This window comes from Lepidochelys kempii, chromosome 7, assembly GCF_965140265.1.
Source record: "Lepidochelys kempii isolate rLepKem1 chromosome 7, rLepKem1.hap2, whole genome shotgun sequence".
Classification (NCBI taxonomy): Eukaryota; Metazoa; Chordata; order Testudines; family Cheloniidae; genus Lepidochelys; species Lepidochelys kempii.
The window spans coordinates 1,602,742-1,625,223 of record NC_133262.1 but is presented as its reverse complement, the minus strand read 5'-3'; the positions used below and the strand labels follow the sequence as shown (position 1 = coordinate 1,625,223).

Genomic DNA, 22,482 nt, shown 5'->3' with positions numbered 1-22,482 from the left:
CCTTTCAAGCTTCTAGTCCCTGATGAGAAGAGGGGAGCAATTCTGTGCATGTTTAGCATTTTATGCTGCTTTTTTTATGTTAGTAAATTCCCACTTGGGGTTTTGGTGCAAAGAGCTTGAATACCTTGAAATCTAATGAACAAATATCTATACACTAATGCAAGAAGTATGGGGAATAAACAGGAAGAACTAGAAATATTACTGAATAATCACAATTACAACATCATTGGCATCACGGAGATTTGGTGGGATAATTCACATGACTGGAATACTGATATAGAAGGATACTGCTTGTTCAGGAAGGACAGGCAAGGAAAAAAGGGAAGAGGTGTTGCTGTGTCTATCAGATATATACAATTGAACTGAGGTTGAAATATTTGAGGATAAAAGGAATAAAAACCCAAGGGTGATGTCATGGTAGGGATCTACTATGGACTGCCTAACTTGGAAGAAGAGGTGGGTGAGGCTTTTTTTTAAACAACTTAACAAAATCATCTGTAGCTCAGGACTCAGTAGTGATGGGGGATTTCAAGTACCTACACATCTGTTGATGAAAATAATACGGGGGACAAATTATCCAACCAATTCTTGAAATATATTGCAGACAAATTATTACAGAAGGTAGAGGAAGTGACTAGGGGAGATCTGATTCTAACAAACAGGGAGGAACTGGTTGAGAATTTGAAGGTGGAAGGCAGCTTGGATAAAAGTGATCATGAAATGATAGCGATCATGAGTATAAGGGAATGGTAAGAGGAAAAACAGCAGAATAAAGACAATGAACTTCAAGGAGGCGAACTTTAGCAAACTCAGCAAATAGGTAGGTAATATCCTGTGGGAAGCAAGTGTAAGCAAAACCAGGGTTCAGGAGAGTTGGCAGTTATTTTAGAGAGACCCTATTAAGGGCACAAGAGCAAACTACCCTAATGGGTAGGAAAGAAAGGAAGTCTGGTAAGAGGCCCCACCCTGTCTTAGCCAGGAGATCTTCAATGACGTGAAATTCAAAAAAAGAGTTCTACAGAAAGTAGAAACTAGGTCAAATTACGAAGAATGAGTATAAAAAAAAAACACAAGTGTGTAGGGACAAAATTAGAAAGGCCAAGGCACAAAGTGAAATTAAAATAGCTAGGGACATGAAGGGTAACAAGAAAACATTTTACAAACACGTTAGAAGCAAGACCAAAGACAAGGTAGGTCCCATTACTCAATGAGGAAGGAAAGACCATAACAGAAAATGCAGCAATGGCTGAAGTGTTAATTGCCTATTTTGTTTCAGTTTTCACCAGAAAGGTTAGCAGTGATAGGATGACTAAGCTAGTGAACATCGGTGTAAATGAGGTAGGATCTGAGGCTGATTTGGGAAAGAACAAGTTAAAAATTACTTAGGCTATGTCTACAGTACAGATCTTACAGTGGCACAGCTGTACCACTGCAGCGGCGTCGCTGTAAGGTCTCCTTTGTAGCCACTCCATGCCGGTGGGAGAGAGCTCTTTTGTCAGTGAAACTTATCCCGACAAAAGTGCTAGTGGACACACAGCTTAGACAAGTTGGATGTCTTCAAGTTGGCAGGGCCTGACAAAATACATTCTAGAATACTTTGGGAACTGGCTGAAGAGATCTCTGAGCCATTAGCACTTATCTTTGAGAACTCATGGAGAGAGTGGGAGAGATCCCAGAGGACTGGAAATAGGCAAATATAGTACCTATCCATAAAAGGGGGAATAAGGACAACCCAGGAAATTGTAGACCAGTCAGCTTAACTTTGGTACCAAGAAACGGAATGGAGCAAATACTGGAACAATCATTTTATAAGTAGCTAGAAGATAAGCTGATAAGTAACAGTCAGAATGGATTTGTCACAACATATGTCAAACCAACCTAAAATCCTTCTTTGATAGGATAATAAGCCTGGTGGAGGGCTGAGGGGGAAGCAGTAGAGGTGATATATCTTGACTTTAATAAGGCTTTTGATACTATCTCACATGACGTTCGCTTAAGTACACTAGGGAAATATACCCGAGATGAACCTCCTGTAAGGTGGGTTCACAACTGGTTAGAAAGCTGTACTCAAAGCGTAGTTATCAGTGGTTCACACAGTCAAGCATGAAGGGCATATCAAGTGGGGCCCTAAAGGGATCTGTCCTGGGTCCGGTTCTATTCAATATCTTCATCAATGATTTGGAGACTGGCATAGAGAGTACACTTATAAAGCTTGCGGATGATGCCAAGCTGGTAGGTTGCAAGCACTTTGGATGACAGAATTAGAATTCAAAATGTTCTTGACAAACTGAAGAAATGGATTGAAATAAAGAAGATGAAATTCAATAAGGACAAATGCAAAGTACTGGACTTAGGAAGGAATAATCAATTGCAGAAATATAAAACGGGAAATGACTGCCTAGGAACAAGTACTGCGGAAAAGGATTTGTGGGGTTTCAATGGATCACATCATTCTGGGATGTATTAGCAGGAGTGTTGTGAGTAAGACACAAGAAGTAATTATTCCACTCTACACGGTACTGATAAGGCTTCAATTGGAGTATTGTGTCCAGTTCTGGGCACCACACTTCGGGAAAGATGTGAACAAACTGGAGAAAGTCCAGAGAAGAGCAATAAAAATGATTAAAGGTCTAGAAAACATGACCTATGAGGGAAGATTGAAAAAAATTGGGTTTGTTTAGTCTGGAGAAGACTGAGAGGGGACTGGATAACTCTTCAAGTTTGTAAAACCTTGTAAAGAGATGGGTGATAAATTGTTCTCCTTTTCCACTGAGGGCAGGACAAGAAGCAGTAGGCTTAAATTGCAGCAAGGGAGATTTAGGTTAGACATTAGGAAAAACTTCCTAACTGTCAGGGTGGTTAAGCACTGGAAAAAAATACCAAGAGAGGTTGTGAAATGTCTGTCATGGAGGTTTTTAAGAACAGGTTAGATAAACACCTGCCAGGGATGCTCTAGATTCTGGATAATACTTAGTCCTGCCTCAGCACAGAGGACTGGACTCGACGACCTGTTGAGGTCCCTTCCAGTCCTACATTTCTGTGATTCTATGGCTGACTCTATTACTGCAAATACACTTTAAACTGGGAAACCCACCTGTGTGTAGAGCTGGTTACTGAAGTGCTCCCTCTATACCCTAGTCTTCATTCTGCTAAATTCATTGCAAGCATTAATCTGCAGCTGGGTATGTTGCCCTCTAATGGCAGAGAAGCAGCACGGTGGTTGGCTCAAGCACTTGTCTGGTGTACAGCTGCAGTTAAATTTTTTTTTTTAAAGGAGAATGCTTGGATACACGAAGGGTAGATAATATAGCCCATCCCCATTTGTAACAGTGTATAGCTTTGGTTCTAGCCATGGATTTCGGAGAATGAAAAGCTCTAGAGCGTCAGTTTCCATTTGTAGGATGAGGCGTTATAAGCAAAAGTCGTAGGGTTATCTAGCCTGAAGTGGGGGATGCAGTTTAAGTCTGCATAGCTATGCAAGGCAGTGTGAAAAGGAATATGCCTATTGTAAGGCCTAGTACTGTTCTGGCTGGGGGAGCCAAAGGGACTCCATGACTTAAAGGTCTTTGTCCATAACTTAGGTTTTCTGAGCACGTGATTAATTTAAAGGCAACAGATTTAGACTCAAGAAAAGGAGCTATTTATGCAGCGTGAGGTGAACCTTTGGAATTCATTGTAGCTGGATTTAATTTAGAACTTTATGGTTCAGGGAAATGGTTATGAATTCAGTGTCCTTAGTTTCTAGGTCAGAGACCCCAATATATCCAGACTGGTCATGGCAATTCTGGACTGTGATATGATTTGGTGTCTTCAGATTCAAATTGGCAAAGCTGGATTACTTCCTATAGCTATGCAAACCACGAAAATATAATAGCAGTCAAATTGTGCAGAATATCAACTGATTACCTGTGGAACAAAGAAACCTAGGTAAAGCACTGTGTAGTCAGGCAGGTGTATGATGGCTTTGTACTTCCTCTGAAGCAGTTACCAATCGGCTACTACTGAAGGCAGCATACAAAGCTAGATGGTCCTGTGGTCTGAGTCACTATGGCCAGTACTGTCTTTCTATGTAAACTGGTTGAATTGCTAAACCTGACCAGCCTGTTAATGGTAACTATTGAGACTGAACTTTGGTTCACAAGTGGTAACGCTAAGAATAATGACCTTATTCCTTGGAACTGTTATCTCAAACCACTGATCTGTTGTTGATGCCCTGAGCCATCCATCCATCCCCCCTTCATCCCATTTTAAAATGGGTTTGACAGGAATAGCATATGTGGAATAATGGAGCTGGCATTATGTTCTTAAGGAATATTACAGACCAGCTGGATCTAATTAATGCTTTTGTTTTTCCCAGTGTCCCAAGTGCAATATCTGTATTGAAAAGAATGGAGGCTGCAATCACATGGTGAGCAATCCCCTGAATACTTCAGATCTTCCTTGTCTTTAGCTGAAACCTTTCTGTCCTTTTGCAGATTGCTAATGTCTCATCTTTCCTTCTTTTTCAGCAATGCTCTAAATGCAAGCACGGTAAGTAGCAGTATCTGAAATCTGTTGGGGAAGCGGAATATTCCTTTATTACCCCGGTAGTCAATTTTGTTGTCCTAAATAGCCAGTTAACCATTTCTCCCAGTACAAATATGAAGAGGATTCTAATTACACATCTGACTTGGTGATAGAGGGTTGTTGTTTCACTTTCTATGTTTTTAACTGGTTTCTGATGCTTCGGTGGCATTTAGATTTAACGCTGTAAAAAGGTCTTCAGCTCCCTTTCTGTCATAAGATTGATGCTCCTCAGAAATGTGCTCTGGTGTTTAAAAGGTTTCCTGATGTAGTTCTTGTTTTGTACATGGATTTCTGTACCACCAGGTGAAACCACTTGCATTGTAATGGAACTCTGAGCCTTTATGTCAAATTAGCCTTACTTTATGTTCACTGATGGACAGAATTAGCCCCTACATAGACCAAACCAAAAAAGCAAGTGTAGGTCTGTTGCTGATCTCTATAACCTTATCCGCTAGACTGCTCCTCAGTCCATTCCCAAGCAAGAAGCAGCCTGGTTGTCTTCAACCCTTATCAAAGCCCTGTAAAATATCAGGAATGCAGAGCAAATGGTTTTTGTGGGATGGTAAATTTCTCTTATCCCAAAGAAGTGGGTGAGACTACCTGCTGCTGGGGCTCCCATGTTGCAGCTATCAGCCAGTAGGGAGGCTAAGGAAGATAACCCCCCTCAGAAAACATTTAAAATCTGCCCATCCCAGTTCACTTCCTTTGCTGCTAGAAGATCAGCAGGAATGGTAGTGACTCGGTGGGATGCTGTGGTATCAGGAGTAGGTGAGCAACAAGTTCCTAGATACCACAGTGATTGAAACTGGAAAGAGAGCAGGCTACCCCTTCGGTGAAATTAGCAGATTTCAACCAAACTGAATGGGAAAGGTAAGCCTTTCAGAAGCAATTTGTACAGCAACTGTTTAACCCCCATCTTTTCTCCTTCCTGACAGAACACTACAAGTATCCCACCTCTAAAACCAGGCAGGTCTGTTTTGTGGGTTTAGTTGTTGCTCTACTTTTTCTCCTTGGCTCTTTTACCTACGTCCTCTCCCTCAAGCCGGGACTACGCTGCCAACTTGTATCCGTATAGGTACGGGGCTCGGATGTGAGAAATCCACACCCCGCGCAACATAGTTATACCAGCCTAACCCTTTGTGTAGACAGCGCTGTGTCAGCGGGAGGGCTTCTCCCAGTGATAGCTACCGCCTCTTGCAGAGGTGGATTAACTAGGTCAACGGGAGAGCTCTCTCCCTTCAACGTAGGAGTGTTTTCACTTGCGTGCTACAGCAGCACAGTAGTGCTAATCCAGCGTTTCAAGTGTAGGCTTGCCCTCAGTGACTTCTCATCTGACGCCATTTCCTAAACCACTGGATATGGATAGGTGTCTTAGAGTCACACAATTTAAGGCGAGAAGGGACCCTCAGATCATCGAGTCTGACCTGTGTATCACAGGCCACCAACACCACCCACTGCGCACCCGTGAGAATTGGAAGTGGATTGTCTGTGTGGATTTGTTCACTGCTTGATCAGATTAGGATCCTTCAAATCTAATCCATCAGAGACCCATGCTGGCAACTTGCCAATAATCAGAGAGCTGCAGCTGCCCTCTTCTGTAACTGAGGTGCAGCCTGCGCAGATTGCATGTCCCAGTTTCCAACACTCCGTGTGGATCCAAGCAGTGTCTCTAACACGCTGGAAGTGATACCTCACAAGCTGCATCTCCATATTTAGATACAGACCCCCAAGACGGGGTTATATTTGGCCCACAAGCTGTATTCTGTTTTCCCCCTGGGCAAAATGGCACAAATAAACTTTACATGCTGCTTGGCTAAAGGAAACCCCTGAGACAGAGGGGCTGTTTCTCTGTAACTTGGTTTCTGGAAACTCATTTTTTCTATGCATCACAGTGATTGTGCCTTGTTCTCTGCAGACTTCTGCTGGATGTGTCTGGGGGACTGGAAGACCCACGGTAGCGAGTACTACGAATGCAGTCGGTACAAAGAGAATCCTGATATTGTAAACCAGAGTCAGCAAGCACAGGCCAGGGAGGCCCTTAAGAAGTACTTGTTCTATTTTGAGCGGGTAGGACACATCTCTTTGGCCAGAGCTGCTGTAGCCTTTTAATGTCCCTGCCGGGTGCAAAGGTCATTGCCAGCAATGTTGGTGTAAGAAACTGCACAGAGGATTCTGTACAGATGAAGTAGCTTCTGGAGTCCCAGTTTAGGTCCTGGCTTTGTTCCTTCAGACTCAAAATTCTGCCCAACAAATCCCAGCCAAGCTGTTAACTTTGCTTCTCCATTGAAGCAAACCATGTGAGATTGCTTAAGTTTCCTGATGCTGCAGAAAATCAGTATTGCCTGCATTCTTCTGTTCTTTCACAGCAGCTAGTACAATGGGATTCTCATCAACGAGTAGGGCTCCTAGGTGCTACAATGATACAAACAATACAAAATAGTGTCCCTCTACAAGAAGCTGCTATGCTATGGCAGATAGGTATCCTAGAATCATAGGACTCGAAGGGACCTCGAGAGATCATCTCGTCCAGTCCCTGCACTCATGCAATATCGCTGCAACCATTTCCTCGCAGGACCAGGGAAGTTCCAAAGCTCCTTATGGCATGAATTTGTAGGGACCAAGAAGAAACTAATCTCGGGTGTTTCAATTAAAACTCCATCATGGGGTTTAATGAAATTTTAAGGGGATTTCATGTCAAGACATGTTTAAAGAAAGGCTTTTGGAATCTGTCACTAACCGTCACAGCTCCTCTTTCCCTGCAGCAGGCATGAATAGGACTGGTCAAACTGCACAGGTCTAATGCAGCTTCTCTAGAAGAAAACACTGTAGATCCAAGGTTGCCACTTTTCTGTGAGGTCAGCATGCACTCGTTTCCTCATTCAGATATCAACAGCTGCTTATCATAGCATTAATCTAGTCTTAAAATAATAATAAATTAATAATCTTGGCTTTCCAGATCAAGGGACTCTGGGAAATGGCCAAGTTTTACAATGATGTTTCATAGCGCAGATGTGTCAGTTTTCAGTAAGCCCATGTTAAAAGTTAATCTAACTCTCTTGGCAGAGACCTCTTAAGTGGGGAAATACCCATTATTTTACTCCTTCTAGTTGCTCACAAGATGCTGATGTGACCATAGGGCATTTCTACAGAGGGGCTGGGTTTGCTCCCTGCTCTCACCTGCCTCTTACAGTGTAACCTCCATGGGCTTGCAACTAGTGGGTGCTGCCTTGCTGTGGTCCTGCCCACAGCATATGCTATCCTGCTGGACTCCAGCCCCATCTTACTTCCTGTTTGCTGGAGCGTCTATCTGTAGGTAGCAGCACTTTGATCTCATGCCCTTTTTCTTCTACTTTTGCAGTGGGAGAACCACAATAAAAGCTTGCAGTTAGAGGCACAGACATACCAGCGAATTCAGGAGAAGATCCAGGAAAGGGTGATGAACAACCTGGGAACATGGATAGACTGGCAGTACCTGCAGAATGCTGCAAAGCTGCTTGCAAAGGTGGGCATTTTTGGCTCTTTCAGTCCACAGGAGAGAGCCTACACACCAAAACACTTCCATCTGAGTAGCACACTGAAGAGGGAGGCAATTCAGAGATTAGATCTGTAAGGGATGTTATGCCCTGAATCAGACACTAACTGCCTGAGGTTAGCAGGAGGATGCCTTTTTGAGCAGGTTATTCCATAATTAGTCCTAACACGTGTTTCCTGCACCTTCCTCAGAAGCATCTGGTAATGGCCTCTGCTATACTGGACTGGTCTAGCAACTCCTGTGTCCCTATATTAGTCATAGAAATAATCTGTGCTAACAACATCCAGATCTAAAACTCTTTTCCTCTTCTGTTGTAGTGTCGTTACACCCTGCAGTACACATATCCATACGCCTACTACATGGAGTCTGGCCCCAGGAAGAAATTGGTAAGGTGTTTGCTGAGACTTCTTGGCATCTAGCTAGGGAGCATAGTGAGCTAAGCAGACACCTAGATTTGTCTCCTCAGTCCCAGAGTTTGTGTGTTTATAATAAATCCGTGTAATTACATATATGTGACGTTGAACCTCACGTATCCTCAAACTTCATAATCAGCTCAAAACCCTCCTCCTTCTGCTCCCCCTCAGATTTAATAGCAAAGTTCTTGCTGGGTGTCATTCCAGAGACGTCCCTGTTTTTACAGACTTTACTATAGAATAATACTGCAGTGTGAATGACAAACTAGTTGTCAAGCAATTTTTCTCCATAAGAATTCACATCATAAGCAAGCACATGTATCTGGAATCTGAGTTGGTTACTACTGGCTCCTATGTCCTGGGAGATGGGAGAGTCACATCAACAGGTTAACCTTTCAGGAAACTGTATCAAAAAGGAGGAAGTAAACCTCAGTGCAAGTGGTAGAGCGCTAGCCAGGGCACGCTGCCCTAGGGCGGGCTGGCTGGCAAGCCAACATCTGAGGCTCTACACGCTATTGTTTGACTTGAGTTTTGCTTTGCTGCTAGTATTTGAGATAGTGAGATCAAATCTAGCTTGGGGTTTGTCTACCTGTGCAGCAGACACACCTTTGATCACAGTGTAGACATAACCTTCAGCTAGACGTTTGCTGACTTCTGTTTTGGTCCTTCTTTCCCAAGTTTGTAGTCAGGGCAAGACAAATAAATGAACCTTACTCTTTCCACGTCTGACTGAAGCCCCCGTTAATTATAAACCAACCCAGCTGCTCAGTTGCTTACATCGCTTTACTATCAAGGGGGCCGCTTTGGTAGGCCCAACACGTGACTTAAACTAAGTGGTTTTGAGATGGGGTTTCTGGGGTAAAGTTTCCCTTTTGGTAACACCATAGTACTCAGCCCTTGTTTTACATGAAGGTGTGTACAGGGCAGAAACTGCGTTTCCAGCCCCTAAGTGGGATGGAGATTCACCAGACTGCAAACACCAGTTGGTGGTGTCAGTTTCCTCCTTGTATCCTAATGCTTGAATAATTAAAAGTTGAATGTACAAAAATCCATCTTCCTTAGGACTTTGAAGTCCCTGGACATGCCACATTCTAGTGCTCATTGTTTTCCCAAGTGTTCCAGAGATTTGCTCCACCAAACCTGTTGCGGAGAGGAAGGACCCTAGGTGTGTGTGCTTCCTTTCACCACACCAGTTTGGTGGCATAAAGCTGCTCAGGGTAGATTGGTTTCTCTAATTGTCTGTACTGTTGATCAGTTTGAATACCAGCAGGCTCAGTTGGAAGCTGAAATAGAAAACCTTTCCTGGAAGGTGGAGCGAGCAGACAGCTATGACAGAGGGGTAAGTTATCTGTTCCCCTGTGTCTGCTGGGCAGCCCTTTACTTACAGGTGGCTTAGTACCTACACAAAATGGCCCAGGCAAGCTTGGCAGGCAGATGAGGGCAATCAGATTAGCTTTGAGTCTGACCTTTTGTTCCCTTGGCCTGCAGATGCTTGCTTCCTAGTTGGGGGTGGCGGGGTGGGGGTGGGGAAGAACTTTACTCCTGGCTGACTGAACCAGGGCTGACAGGCTCTGAAGGAAGATGCATTCAGCCCTTTGCTGGAGGGGAAGTTACCCTGGTGTATGGGGTTTTTTTGCTTTTCGGAGGTGGGAGGGAGCATCAGAAACCCTCTAAGAAGGGAAATGTAAGGAGAATTGGGTTCAGAGGGACAGTCCTTTTACACACCGTCAAATCGGAAGGGTCCCTGCAGTCCTGAATTTGCTTGAGAAGCCATGAATGGTCCTCACGCTCTACCGTACAAGTGCCTTTTCTTTTCCTCTGGGGAGTTCAGATTAATGGGGTTCTGCCTTGCTGTTCTTTGTTCCAGGATTTAGAGAATCAGATGCATATAGCAGAACAGAGGAGGAGGACCTTGCTTAAAGACTTCCATGACACATAAGGCGGAAGGAGGTGATGGGGTGCAGGGGTGAGAGCAGCAAGCAAGGTGACGGTGTCTGCATCGTGACAAATGAGCACTGCCTGTGGGAGAACCCGGCCAAGGACAAAACCATCCCCTCCCCTTGCAAAACAGACATGTGCAAACGCCCCATCTTAGTCCCGTTCTGTTTTTTATTTTTCTGCTTTTCGTTTCTGCCAGGCTAGAGGCTGGAGTTCAGATTGACATCTTTCATGGGATGTTTCCTCCTACCCCAGATGGCTTTTGAGAGAGGGAATTTTTCTGAATGGCTGTTAATAGTATTAGATCATTACAATTTATGTAATTTTCAACGGTTGTACAATTATACAAACAAACCCTAGAATAACACACAACCCTTTTTAAAAATAAATTGGCAGTGGAGTGTTCTTCCTTAATAATCTGCTTGTAAATTTAATGGGCTTCTGCCCCATAATTCTTTTATGCACTGAGGGTTATGAAATAACCCAGCTAGAGTTCCCTTTCCTCTAACATGCGCTTTGTAGCACTGGCCTGTGGCTGCACGAGGAAAGTGGCTGGAGGTTAGAGGGTCGCTGCTGCGGTGTTGGCACCTTACAGCATCAATGGTGGCTGCATATCAGCACAATTATGTGTGGCATCTCTTCTCTCAGCAGTAGTTTGTGCTGCATGAACCAAAGCAAATGGAGGTGTTACAGGGCAGAGATCAGGTTAATATAGGAGATATGCCTAGAAGTAATTCAGATCTTTGCATTCAGTGAATTTAAGGTCTTCCATGTGGATTTTTGCTTTAGTTTGTTTTTAGGGGTTTTCTGTGCTGCCAAAACTATGGTGTTTGGGAGACTGTGAGAACAGTTGTTCTAACGGTGTTAAATAGGCTTGGTCTTGTTAGGTAGAGCGGAACAAGCCATGTTACTTCAATGCATACAGCTTTGTAAAGACCAGTCATCCAAGGCGTGTAATAACATGATCGAACTACTTTGGTCTCATTTACCCAGGCAAGACTAAACCCCATTGCAAGTCAAGGGGGAACAGTAATGCATAATGTGATCCCTGACACGCGTCTTGGCAATGTAGACGGGCACTCAGAGAGAAGTGCTAGAGTTAACCTTGTACTGCTCTCTCAGAGCCTGCACCAAGCCAGACAGAAAGCTGACCGGTGGAGGTAGTGTGTGTGTGTGTGTATATTGATATTAAAGCTGCTGGACGGTTATCATCAGTCTGATTATTGTCCGGGACTCTCAGAGCTTTTGTCTGGGTGTGTTTAATGCAAAATAGAAACAGTTTTTTTAAGTGACCTCCCCAATTCATCTTAACAAGGGAGTCCCTTCAAACCAGTGGCTTAAATGCAAACACTTTACTATGGTGGATGTACCAGGTACAGGTGCCTGTGTAACACATGGACTTGTGCATGCATCTGCTATACATAGGCAAAAATGGAGTAGTTGAGTGTCCTGATCCGAGCAAATCCCCAATTCTAGGGTGAAAGTAGTGAAATCCCTTCCATGCCATTTTCATGAGGAATGCTGCCCTGACACATTCCTTACTAGGATACTCTTATTTTCACCCTTTTTGACTTGACAGGATGAAAGACTGACTGGGAGTCTTCCTAATTCCTGCTTGACAAAATAAACTCACAATGCTATGGAGCTACTCTCTTGGTTCCAAGAGAGACATGCACCATATGACTCTAGCACCCACTTCTGGGTGCTAGGTTTTAACCACGTGAAGGTGGGCGAAAAGAGAGGGCTATCAGTTTGAGAGGGTTACTATTATATGAACTAATCATGTGGCCAGAGTTTGTATAGTGTACCCCACTGTGCAGAGTTAATGTGTATATAGTGCTTTAAAGATGTAAAGCGGAACATACTAATGTACGATATGAACTGGTGTTCTAGTTAAGCTAGCTGCATTCAGGTGAAATTTGGTCTGTTTGTCAGAGAGGTATAGGGCAGTATCTTTTCGAACCCTAAATACTCAGCTTTGCTGCCAGATGGTGCCCTCTTCTCCCTGCTCACTTACATCACATAAGCATTCAGCTCTGAACCAGGATAAGCATATTTTGCTTAAACACAAAGTGTTTTAACATCCTCATTCCTGGAGCAGTGTAGATCAGATGGCAAGAACCAATCGCCAAATGGCCCTGAGAGCCGACTCGCAGTCCAGACTGCTCAGACACCTTGGTGATGAGCACTTTAGAAATCTGTACAAATACAGACTGCTTTGAAAGCCACCTCTCTCTTTGGAATTACACAAAACTCAAGCTTTATCAACAGCTTTATTTTGTTTCTCCAAAACTCTTCCAGGAAGTAGGCTGTGAATTTCCTGGTTCCCATGAACAGATCCTGCTTCCACCCTCTGTGGGGAAAACAAGGCGGGATTGTGTCTTTGCAGTGTGAGCCCAAACAGGGCAATATCTGTGTGCTGTAGTATAGGAACAGTTAAAACTGTGGAGTGATCCCCATTTCCTGCTCATTCTGGCATCTGAAGAGGATAAGCTGCTGCTGTTTGAGAGGTGGGTGACTGATAGGAAAGAAATTAGTGTTCTTGAGATCAAAGATAAAGGGGCAAATTCCGTTATGTGAACACAGCCCCTTTCAAGTCATTGTGGTGGCCTGAGAATAGAAGTTGGATCAGGTTATTAACTCTAAAGAGATACAAATTTTCCCCCGCACCAATAACATCGCAATTTTGCAGTGTTTGTCCCTTCCTCTTTTTGCAGCTGCTTGCTATCCCTAGGTCAGCCTGACCTCTCTCTCTCCATCCTTGCATCTGATACTCTTTATTTCAGCTTTGCTCACGCTAATGCACTGGCTGACTCAGATCTCTAACAGTCATCAGGCTTCCCGGACAATTCAAAGTTTTCTACTGACAATATAAACTGCATGACTGCTGCTCCGCACATGAATTGCTCACTGTACCAATGTGGGACAGGAACAGCAGGAGGTTTCTGTACTATAATTTCACATTCAAACTTTTAGACTTTTTAAGCAGGTGATAAATAGACCTTTATTTTTAAATGAGACTTGTTCTAGGGACTCCTTTTCTCACCTGCATCTGCTCAGTTGGATTGTTCTCCAGGATTTCAGGTAGCTGCTGCTGTGGGAGCTTTAGTATTATGGAGAGTGTTGCTGTTTCTTGGCTGCCTTGTTCTGTTGGCGAGGTCTTCTCCAAGAAACTGACACCCCTCTTAGCTTTCTTTATAGGTATTGGAGGGGAAGGGGCAAAGGAAAATGCCCTTGAAATACTTCCCAGCGGTGGAGTGGTTTATTTGAAATAAATTGTGAATTTATCATTTTAAAGGTGTGTGTGCAGTGTCTTTATTCCATCAGCTTTTAGGTGAAAACCCTCTACTTCAATGTTTTTTTAATTAAATGTTTCGAGCAGTGCGACATGGACTGTTAGAATCACATGAAGCAGCCAACAGCACAAATCATAATTTGAGTGCTACAGTTGTACTAAAATGTTGGTAGGGAGGAAGGTTTGGGGATTAAGGGACTTGGGAGATTCTGTTCCTGGCTGTGCCATTGATTTTGTGACGCTTTGGCAAAATCACTTCATCTCTCTGCCTCCATTTCCCATCTGTAAAATGAGAAAATACTACCCTACTGCAAAGGATATTTTAGAAACAAAGTCTGGACTTTAAGGCTCTTGACTGCGATGATGAAGAGTGCCATAAAAACCATATAAAGCAATGTGAAAAGTCAAAGCACAGCTTTGGGTTTGATGTATTAAAATATTAGCATAAAGAAGGAAGAGAATAGGCACAGATTTGCTAAAGAATCATGCCACCTAGTATATGTAATTCCTGTTTTCTGAAAACACATACGATGCTGAATTTTCTGTCCAATTTAGGTAAGATAGTGTCACCTTCTAGACAAACTCTTGTAAGTAACAAGCATGGGACTGTTGCATATTGGAGAAGTCAAAAAAGGGTATTCAGAATATGCAGTAATCTTATTCCCCTTTTTGCTGACTTTCTCTAAATGAAGAATATCCAATATCTTTTGTCTCATTAGTAGATATTCTGAAAATCAAACATACACTATTAACACTCAGCATTACCAAAGGTTTTGCTATATTGAACTATTATTGCAGGTAACTTATGTCATATAGTAGACAACAGACTTCATTCAGATCACTAAAACTATCAAACTCCTTGAAGTTGAAATTAAAAAAAAAAAAAAATCTTATAATACAACTGAAAATCCCAGGTCACTTTTAAAAAAATACAAGCTTGCTAAGCTTGATGTCGATGCCGCTAATAAGCATTTCTAAAATATCTATTCAACATGAAGCACATAGAAGTGAAGGCTTGTCTAGTTTTAAATAGTTCATGTTTTGGGAGACAAAAGGCTTAACTGCCCAAGAACCCAACCTGTAGCTCCTCTGGGAAATGCTCAGTTCAGGTGGCCTTCATGCTCTGGACAGAAATCTAGTCAGGTCAGGCTATAACTTGTCGGTAATTTTCACGCTGCAGCTCTGTGCTGTGCCAGCTGGAGCTGTTGAGCACTTTGCCGACTGGGCAGAATTTGAGTGCCCTTGTTTGTAAATGGGAGGGGAAAGAGGGGGAGCGTTTTTTAGATTTTTACTTATTTGAATGCCCAGTTCAATGGAACTGGGATGTGTGTGTGTAAATTTTTTTAATTTAAAATCACCGAGGAGTGGCAGTGTGAGGGGGAGTCCGACCGCCATTTAATGACAGCAGTCTAAGGCCGAGGGTTACCCCTTTACAGCTGTTAACGTGCGTTGTCAATGTGCCCCCCACACCAACCCAGCTGCTCACTCCCTGTTGAGGAGCAACTCCTGTGTCTTCCCGCTCCCTGCCCGGGCGGCCTGCATCTGCTGTCAAGTGCTCACCAACAGTGCTTTCAATTCCACAAAGCAGGAAGTCACCAGACAAACCCTGAAAAGTCGCTAGATGTAACTGTTTAAGCACTCAAAAGGAGTCAAAAATGTCACTGAACAAAATTTCCACAGAATTCAACTAAGAATTTTTTTTATATATATATATACACACACACACACGCCTATAGCCACAAAATCATTCACAAGCAGCTCAATAGTGTTAATAAAATCCATTCCATGCTCTTCTTACTACATTCTCTTACACAGCAGAAACAACTACAGCAGTATGCTGTCATCAGGAGGGTGCCCTCTGCTCCTTGAGCAGGGCACTCTGTAGGTGCCAGCCCAGGTTGGCTGGGGTTAGTTCACTTCAGCTGAGCCTCCCTTTCGTGCCAGCCTAGATTTGAGCCAACAGGTTAGTGAAAGGCAGAGCCCAGAGCTGGGGGGAGAGGGCATTCATCTGACTTGAGCTCGGCGCTGCAGGGAGCAAAGAAAATAGATGTAAAAACAAAAACCCGTTAGCCAGACCCCTTCTCTCTGCTTCCACTGTTTCATTTCTGACCAGCTAGGCAGCTAACCCCAGACCAAGCCAGGGGAAGGAGTAAAGGGGAACTGAAATCCAGCTAATTCCACCTTTGATCCTGTCGTGAGGGCTTCATCCCTAGAGGCAGGGGGCATTGGGGCACATGGTCCTGTCTTATCCCACCCTACCTCCCATCCATGCAGCTCTCCTTGCCGGCTGACCTGCCTCCCCCACCCTACCCACTTCATCATCCGTCTTTCTCTGCATGACAGGGTGCGCTACCTGCTACGAGGCAGCGAGAAAGGAGGTTTGGGTAAAAACAAGCCCTGGCTAACGCGCTGCGCTCTCCCGCCTGGGCCTGGCTTGAGCACAGTATTTCATTAGCCTCCACCACTCCTTTTCCTTGCCTGCAGCGTATAGCGACCTCGGCCCAAGAAGCCCTGGAATGCGATTCCTTCGGAGGACATGCCCAGCTGGCGGGTAATGACACTGGCCCGCTGCCTAACAGAATGCAGCAGGGAGCCAGGGTGGCCAGATGTCCCGATTTTATAGGGACAGTCCCGATTTGGGGGTTTTGTTCTTATAGAGGCTCCTGTTATCCCCCACCCCCCGGCCTGACTTTCCACGTTTGCCGTCTGGCCGCCCTACCTTCCCAGCGGGTGCGAGGCCACCAGAGCCCGGCCGCCAGCAGGCGGGGTCGGACCTGGGGCCGCTGCCGCATGAGGTAACAGCCGGCCGGCCCCGAGCCCAGGCTCGCGAACCCCGCTCCGGGCGCGGTCTCGGTGCCGCGAGCGGGGGCAGCGCGCCCCCCAGGCGCTGTGTGGGGCACACAGGCTGGGCCTGAGGAGCGGGGCGGAGCGGGACGACTCTCCCCACAGCCGCTGCGCCGTGACAGCCGCGCGATGTGTCGCGGGTCACGTCGACGCCTCTTTTCTCCAAACGGTCACTACCTCTAACGACAACGTTGCTAAGGTGGCAACGGCCGGCCGGCCACCAACCGCGCGGCGCCGGGCCTGCCCCGAGCACCGCCCGCCCGGGGAGCCGGGGCAAAGAGCCGCCCTGCCCCCTATGCTCAATGGGGCTGAAGGGGCACCGTGCCCTCAGTCAACTGGCCCCCTAAGGCAGATGGCCGTCCCCTTCCCCTGTTCGCAGTGGGCCTGAGGCCAAGCTACCCTCAGCAAAGATGGCCACCGCCTTCCCCTGTTCGCAGTGGGCCTGAGGCCAGGCTACCCTCAGCAAAGATGGCCGCCGCCTTCCCCTGTTTGCAGTGGGCCTGAGGCCAAGCTACCCTCAGCAAAGATGGCCGTCCCCTTCCCCTGTTTGCAGTGGGCCTGAGGCCAGGCTACCCTCAGCAAAGATGGCCGCCGCCTTCCCCTGTTCGCAGTGGGCCTGAGGCCAAGCTACCCTCAGCAAAGATGGCCGCCGCCTTCCCCTGTTCGCAGTGGGCCTGAGGCCAGGCTACCCTCAGCAAAGATGGCCGCCGCCTTCCCCTGTTTGCAGTGGGCCTGAGGCCAAGCTACCCTCAGCAAAGATGGCCGCCGCCTTCCCCTGTTCGCAGTGGGCCTGAGGCCAAGCTACCCTCAGCAAAGATGGCCGCCGCCTTCCCCTGTTCGCAGTGGGCCTGAGGCCAGGCTACCCTCAGCAAAGATGGCCGCTCTCGGGCCCGAGCCGTCTCTCCTGCTGCGCGGCTCCGCCCTCCCTTTCGACCAGGTGTCCGGGACGCGCTGACGTCACGCAGTTCGTCCAGCCCCGCCCCTGTGCGGTCGCGATGGCCATTGGCCAGTCTCTTCAGCGTGACTCCCCTGTGCTGCGACGCACGTTCTCCCTCCTCGCATCCCCGGTGCGTGGTGACGACATCACGCTGCCGTCCCAGCCGCTGCGGGCGGTTGCCGGGGTGACTGGGTGGGCGCTCGCGGGGCCGGGCGATGGCGGCGGCGGCGGCGGCGCGGGCGGAGGGGCCCCAGCTGCCCGGGCCCCCAGCGGGGCGGCCCCGGCAAGTCTGCTCCCGCCCCTACTTCGTGGTGCTCATGGTGTTCGCGCACCTCTACGTGCTCAACGTGCTGGGGCTGCTGCTCTTCGTGCACCTCAGCGCGGGGGACGGCCCGGGCCCCGGGCCCCCGCCGCCCAGCGAGCCGCCCGCCGCGCCCGGCCCCCGCGGGGCCGCCCTGCCCCGCCGCGAGGGCATCAAGGCAAGGAGCTGGCGCGGGCTGGCCGTGGCCGTATTGCCGGGGGCCGGCCCGGCCCGGCCCGGCCCGGTGAGGGGGGACATCGCTCGGCCTGGCGCTCCGTGCCGGGGGCTGGCCCAGCTCGGCACAGCCTGGGCGCCGGGATTCGCAGCCGGTCTCCGCTCAGCCGCGTGCGGGGCGGGAGGACTTGGCAACACACAATGCGGCCCGGGCTGGCCCGCCTCCGGCTGCGCTGGCGTGGTACAGATCGGCTCGGCTCGCTGAAGTTTGGCCTGAGGTGATTTAGCGAGAAACAGTGTAGCGGGCTCGGAGTTTTGCCAGCTTGGTGCCATTCTCTTTTCAGTCTCCTTTCAGGGGTACAGGTCATTCCTCTGATGTGTTCTTATTACTGCTCTTTATTTCTTACCAAGTTCGGGGTAAATTGGGTCTCGCTATAAATGGGTGGCACTCCACTGATCTCAGTTGCACCTTAGCTGAATTTTTAACTCCTTTCAGCTGAGTTTAAACCAAGAACTAACCTGCCCAGACCCAGGGATGAGGGGCCCAGAATTGAATTCGGACATCCAGATGCAGTAGCACACGAACTGTATAGAAAGGGACTCCTGGCTGCCTGCTGTGTCTGTATAGATGCAGTCCAAAATTGCAGGCAGGCTTTTTTGGCATAGTGATTGTTGGATGCACAGTGGGGGGGAAAAATACTGAAAATTTGTGCCTGGAATGTAAGCTGTTAATTCCTGCTGTTTTGTCCCCCAGGTTGGCCATAAGCAAAAGGTGGAGCTGGTCCCTAACAAAGTCCATTTCATGAGAACTCTCAGCTTGAAACCGCTTCTCTTTGGTAAGACGCACAGCCCCGCACAAGACCTGCTAACAGGGTGGCTGAAATCCCATTGATATTTGTGTCCTCGTAGATGCTGTTCATGTGGTGTGAAATGATGTCTGAATTCTTTATGTTAAGTGGTAGCTTCAGAAGGAATAGTGAGGTGGCTTATGGGTGAGAACCACTGTCCATGGTAGAAGGTTTTGTGCCTTTCATTGCGTATGTCTTAACTCAAATTAACTCTGCAGTAATCTACCCTCCAGTTACTGCTCTCTAGTTAGCCTAGCTCCAGTGAGAGCAATCATACTGTGAAATAACACTTGAGTTGCTGTTTGCACACTGCCACTGCACTTGCTGTGTGTGTCCCTTCTGTGTGCCCAGCCCATGGTTCTTTGCACTTCTGTAAGATGAAATGCTGTGTAAATGCTTTCCCAGTGAATTGTGTGAGAACTTTTCATTCCTTTCTGGGCATGCTGGGGGAATTGTGGGACGGCATTAGAAGCAAGGTGGTCATTTAGCAAGTTGCTGAATTGGACTAACACAAGCTTAGCTTATATCTTCTCTCAGGCTAGCCAATGCGACTTAAAAGCACCAGTGCACGCAAGTTAAAGGCTGGGGTGTGTGTGTGTGGACAGGACTCAAGTTAGGCACAACACTCGAGTTATAACTTGAGTTAATTTTGCGGTGAGGACAAAATCTCTGAAGCATCAAGGGGTTGGTAACTACTACCTGACTAGTAGATTAAGGGTCTCTGCTCACGTGAGTTAGAGAAAATTGAGATCTGTTACTTAGTTGATGTTCCCCAGGAGACAGAGCATGACTGTTCCCTTTTATGTGCTTTTTCTTAGATGGTATATAAATGTGATAGCTTATGTATCCCCTTTTAACATTGTTAGCAGCCCAATGCAATAAAAACAGGCCTGTGTGAATTCCGAAGGCTGCCAAAGGCAAACTGGCAACTGGATTTCTGCCATCCTGCTTTGATTGTAGCTCTTCTGGTTACTCCCACAGGGCATATGGAAGTGAGTGATAATGACATTATAAAATGTATAGCTCTTCTCTCCTGCCTTTAGGAAATGGATTATTCAGACATATTTTTCAGATCTTTATTAAGATTTACTTATTAAGGCAGAGAGAATCAGTTCAAATTTTTGAGCTGCTTACCAGTTCTTTTGTTTTTATTTTTTAGTATAATTTGAAGAATAAGTGAATTGATCTGATTTCCATAAAATGTAGGAAACTGATTTAAGAAAAAAGGCAACTATCTCAACTTGCCTTCTTACCTCCTAATCTCTGGAGAATCAATGTACAAACCAGCTCATGCTGCTTCCCGCAGTCCCCATTGCCCTGGAACAGTGAACCATGGCCAGCGGGAGCTGCCATCGGCTGAACTTGCAGATGCTGCAGGTAAACAAACTGTCCCTGACAGGCCGCATGCCAAAGATTGCCAATCCCTGGTTTAGTATATTGCAAAGGTGTGAATGACTCTTACTGGCACAATTGTGTACAAGTTCTTGTTTGTCCAGGTGGAGAGAAACTGTTTCCAGCATAGGTATGAACAAAACAGGGACACTAAATTCTTTATGGCACTTTCACCATTGTTGTGTGATATGAATAAGAAGAAAAGGATCCTTGTGGTTCATGTTGCCTGATTCAAAGTGAAAGCTCAGAAAAAACCCAGACACGCTTCTTATTTAAATCCTTTTAATGCAACGAGCATATTTAAGAAACACACACGGCTCTGTCATTGATTCCTAAATACACAGTATTCATAACTTGTAAATTCCACAATAGTTTTCCTTCTGGCAGTGTGTAAAGACTGAAGTTTGGAACTGGTGTCTTATAAAAGTCAACACACACAAAAAGCCTCAATATAATCACAGGAAACGCGGTATGAGGGGTCAGTTTGATTTTACTAATTAAGTTTCCCTTGGGGCCTCAGTTCTAACTTACTTACCCTTATTGATTTAATTTGCCTAACAGAGCTGATCCTGGCCTTCAAGAAAGTTGCTGTAGTTGACAAAAAAACAGACTTATGGCATAGTAGACTCACAACTTTATTAATCCAGCTTAATACCTCTCTTCTGGATTCTGGAGGTAGGCCTTGTTTTCTGATCCTGTTATCCGGAAATGCATCGCTCCTGGAACAGTGCTTGATGTCTAGCACTTTACGGCCTTATACAGCTTGTACTGCTTTGTCCTCTGATAAGGAGTTCTTATTTAGGAACTTCAGCTCACAGACAGCTCTTATCACCCCACTGAGCCTCCCAGGACCCCTTGTTGACTTTAAAAGACCACTAAGGTATTCTCTATCCACAAGTTGTTTCAAGTTAACAAAACTGGTTTAAAAATTGATGTAGTGAAGTTGGAACAGCTCCACTGTGTTGATACACTTCAATCTGATGATGAGCATCTCTTTCATCAATAAGAAATCAGCATTGTGTGTAGACAAAACAGAGAGGCTCTAGCTCTAAAGGACTTTTCAAGTTAATTAATTCAAAGGCTTTTATATTTATCAAAATGTTTTGCAGAGTTTGAGGACAAGTATAGAAGTGACTAGTCCACATTTTCTGAATGCATTTGGGAAAGTGCAGTGCAACATTGATTTCAGGCAAAGGAGGCCATGTTAAAGACTTTTCATCGGCTTTGTGTTTGGGAGTGTGGCAAGGGCACTACTGGGAAATGGTTTTTTTTGTTTTTGTTTTTTTAATACTTAAACATTTAAAAATGACATAGAATCTCATCTGCCATTGAAACCAAGCTTATTATTTCATAGAACTAGGAAAGGTTCTTGCCGTGTTTGTTTTCCTCTTTATGAGAAACGCTAATAATGAAATAATCCTGTTGGTATCAAACAAGCACCAGACAGGGCTTTTTCAGTCTTTATAGCTTTATAGATTCTGTGATAATTTAAAGTGCAATCTGCTTTGAGGCAATTGTCATTTAAGAGACCACCTTGCAAGGATCCCTATGGTTTGGGCTCCAATTTGTAAGCCGAGGCAGGGAAATAAAAGCTTGCGGTCTCACTGTGTTTTTTAGATGTTCAACTTGGTACTGCACAACATTTAGATTAAAGAACTGGAATGATGTAAAATTAATATGGCACCCATTAAATGGATTAAAAACTGGCTTAACTGATAGTTCTCAACATGTAATTGTAAGCAGGGAATCGTGGAGTGGATGTTTTTCTAGTGGGGCCCCAGAGGCATCAGTTCTTGGCCCTATAGTATTTAACATTTATATCAATGTCCTGGAGGAAAACATAAAATCATCACTGATAAAATTTACAGATGACACAAAAATTGTGGGAGTGGTAAATAATGAAGAGGACAGGTCACTAGTACAGAGCAATCTGGGTCACTTGGTAAGCTGGGTGCAAGCAAACTGTGTGTTTTAATATAACAAAATGTAAATGTGTACATCGAGAAACATAGAATGCAGGGCATGTTTACAGGATGGGAGGCTGAAAAAAGATTTGGGGGTTATGGTGGATAATCAGCTGAACATGAGTTCCCAGTGCAATGCTGTGGTCAGAAGGGCTAATGTGTAAAGAGGGGTATCTCAAGTAGGAGTAGAGAGGTTATTTTACCTCTGAATTTGACACTGATGTGACCGCTGCTTGAATGCTGTGTCTAGTTCTGATGTCCACAATTCAAGAAGGATG

The 22,482-nt window shown here is 45.7% G+C and overlaps 2 protein-coding genes and 1 long non-coding RNA gene across 10 annotated transcripts in view; 2 read left to right on the top strand and 1 right to left on the bottom strand.

Moving 5' to 3' along the window:
- The window catches only part of ARIH2 (ariadne RBR E3 ubiquitin protein ligase 2), a 55,266-nt gene extending 41,520 nt beyond the window's left edge, over window positions 1–13,746 (top strand). For 4 of the 7 annotated variants that reach the window (XM_073350882.1, XM_073350879.1, XM_073350880.1 and 1 more), the window contains exons 9-15: window positions 4,358–4,408; window positions 4,509–4,530; window positions 6,482–6,633; window positions 7,925–8,068; window positions 8,416–8,484; window positions 9,767–9,850; window positions 10,379–13,746. In XM_073350882.1, the coding sequence (XP_073206983.1) occupies window positions 4,358–4,408; window positions 4,509–4,530; window positions 6,482–6,633; window positions 7,925–8,068; window positions 8,416–8,484; window positions 9,767–9,850; window positions 10,379–10,450 (594 nt within the window). In that variant the 3' untranslated portion in view covers window positions 10,451–13,746. Of the gene's footprint in view, window positions 1–4,357; window positions 4,409–4,508; window positions 4,531–6,481; window positions 6,634–7,924; window positions 8,069–8,415; window positions 8,485–9,573; window positions 9,677–9,766; window positions 9,851–10,378 lie in introns of those variants that run through there. The other 3 variants (XR_012159736.1, XR_012159737.1, XM_073350883.1) reach the window with 3 other exon arrangements.
- Window positions 13,747–15,426: 1,680 nt separating this feature from the next.
- Window positions 15,427–16,759, bottom strand: LOC140914033 (uncharacterized). Its single transcript, XR_012159738.1, has 2 exons — window positions 16,464–16,759; window positions 15,427–15,769 (listed from the first exon to the last, which is right to left on the bottom strand). It is a non-coding gene; the product is annotated as an uncharacterized lncRNA (long non-coding RNA).
- Window positions 16,760–17,681: 922 nt separating this feature from the next.
- P4HTM (prolyl 4-hydroxylase, transmembrane) overlaps window positions 17,682–22,482 on the top strand; it is a 28,044-nt gene continuing 23,243 nt past the window's right edge. For both annotated transcript variants that reach the window (XM_073350886.1, XM_073350885.1), the window contains exons 1-2: window positions 17,682–18,004; window positions 18,755–18,836. In XM_073350886.1, coding sequence (XP_073206987.1) covers window positions 17,741–18,004; window positions 18,755–18,836 — 346 coding nt within the window. In that variant the 5' untranslated portion in view covers window positions 17,682–17,740. The remainder of the gene's footprint in view (window positions 18,005–18,754; window positions 18,837–22,482) is intronic.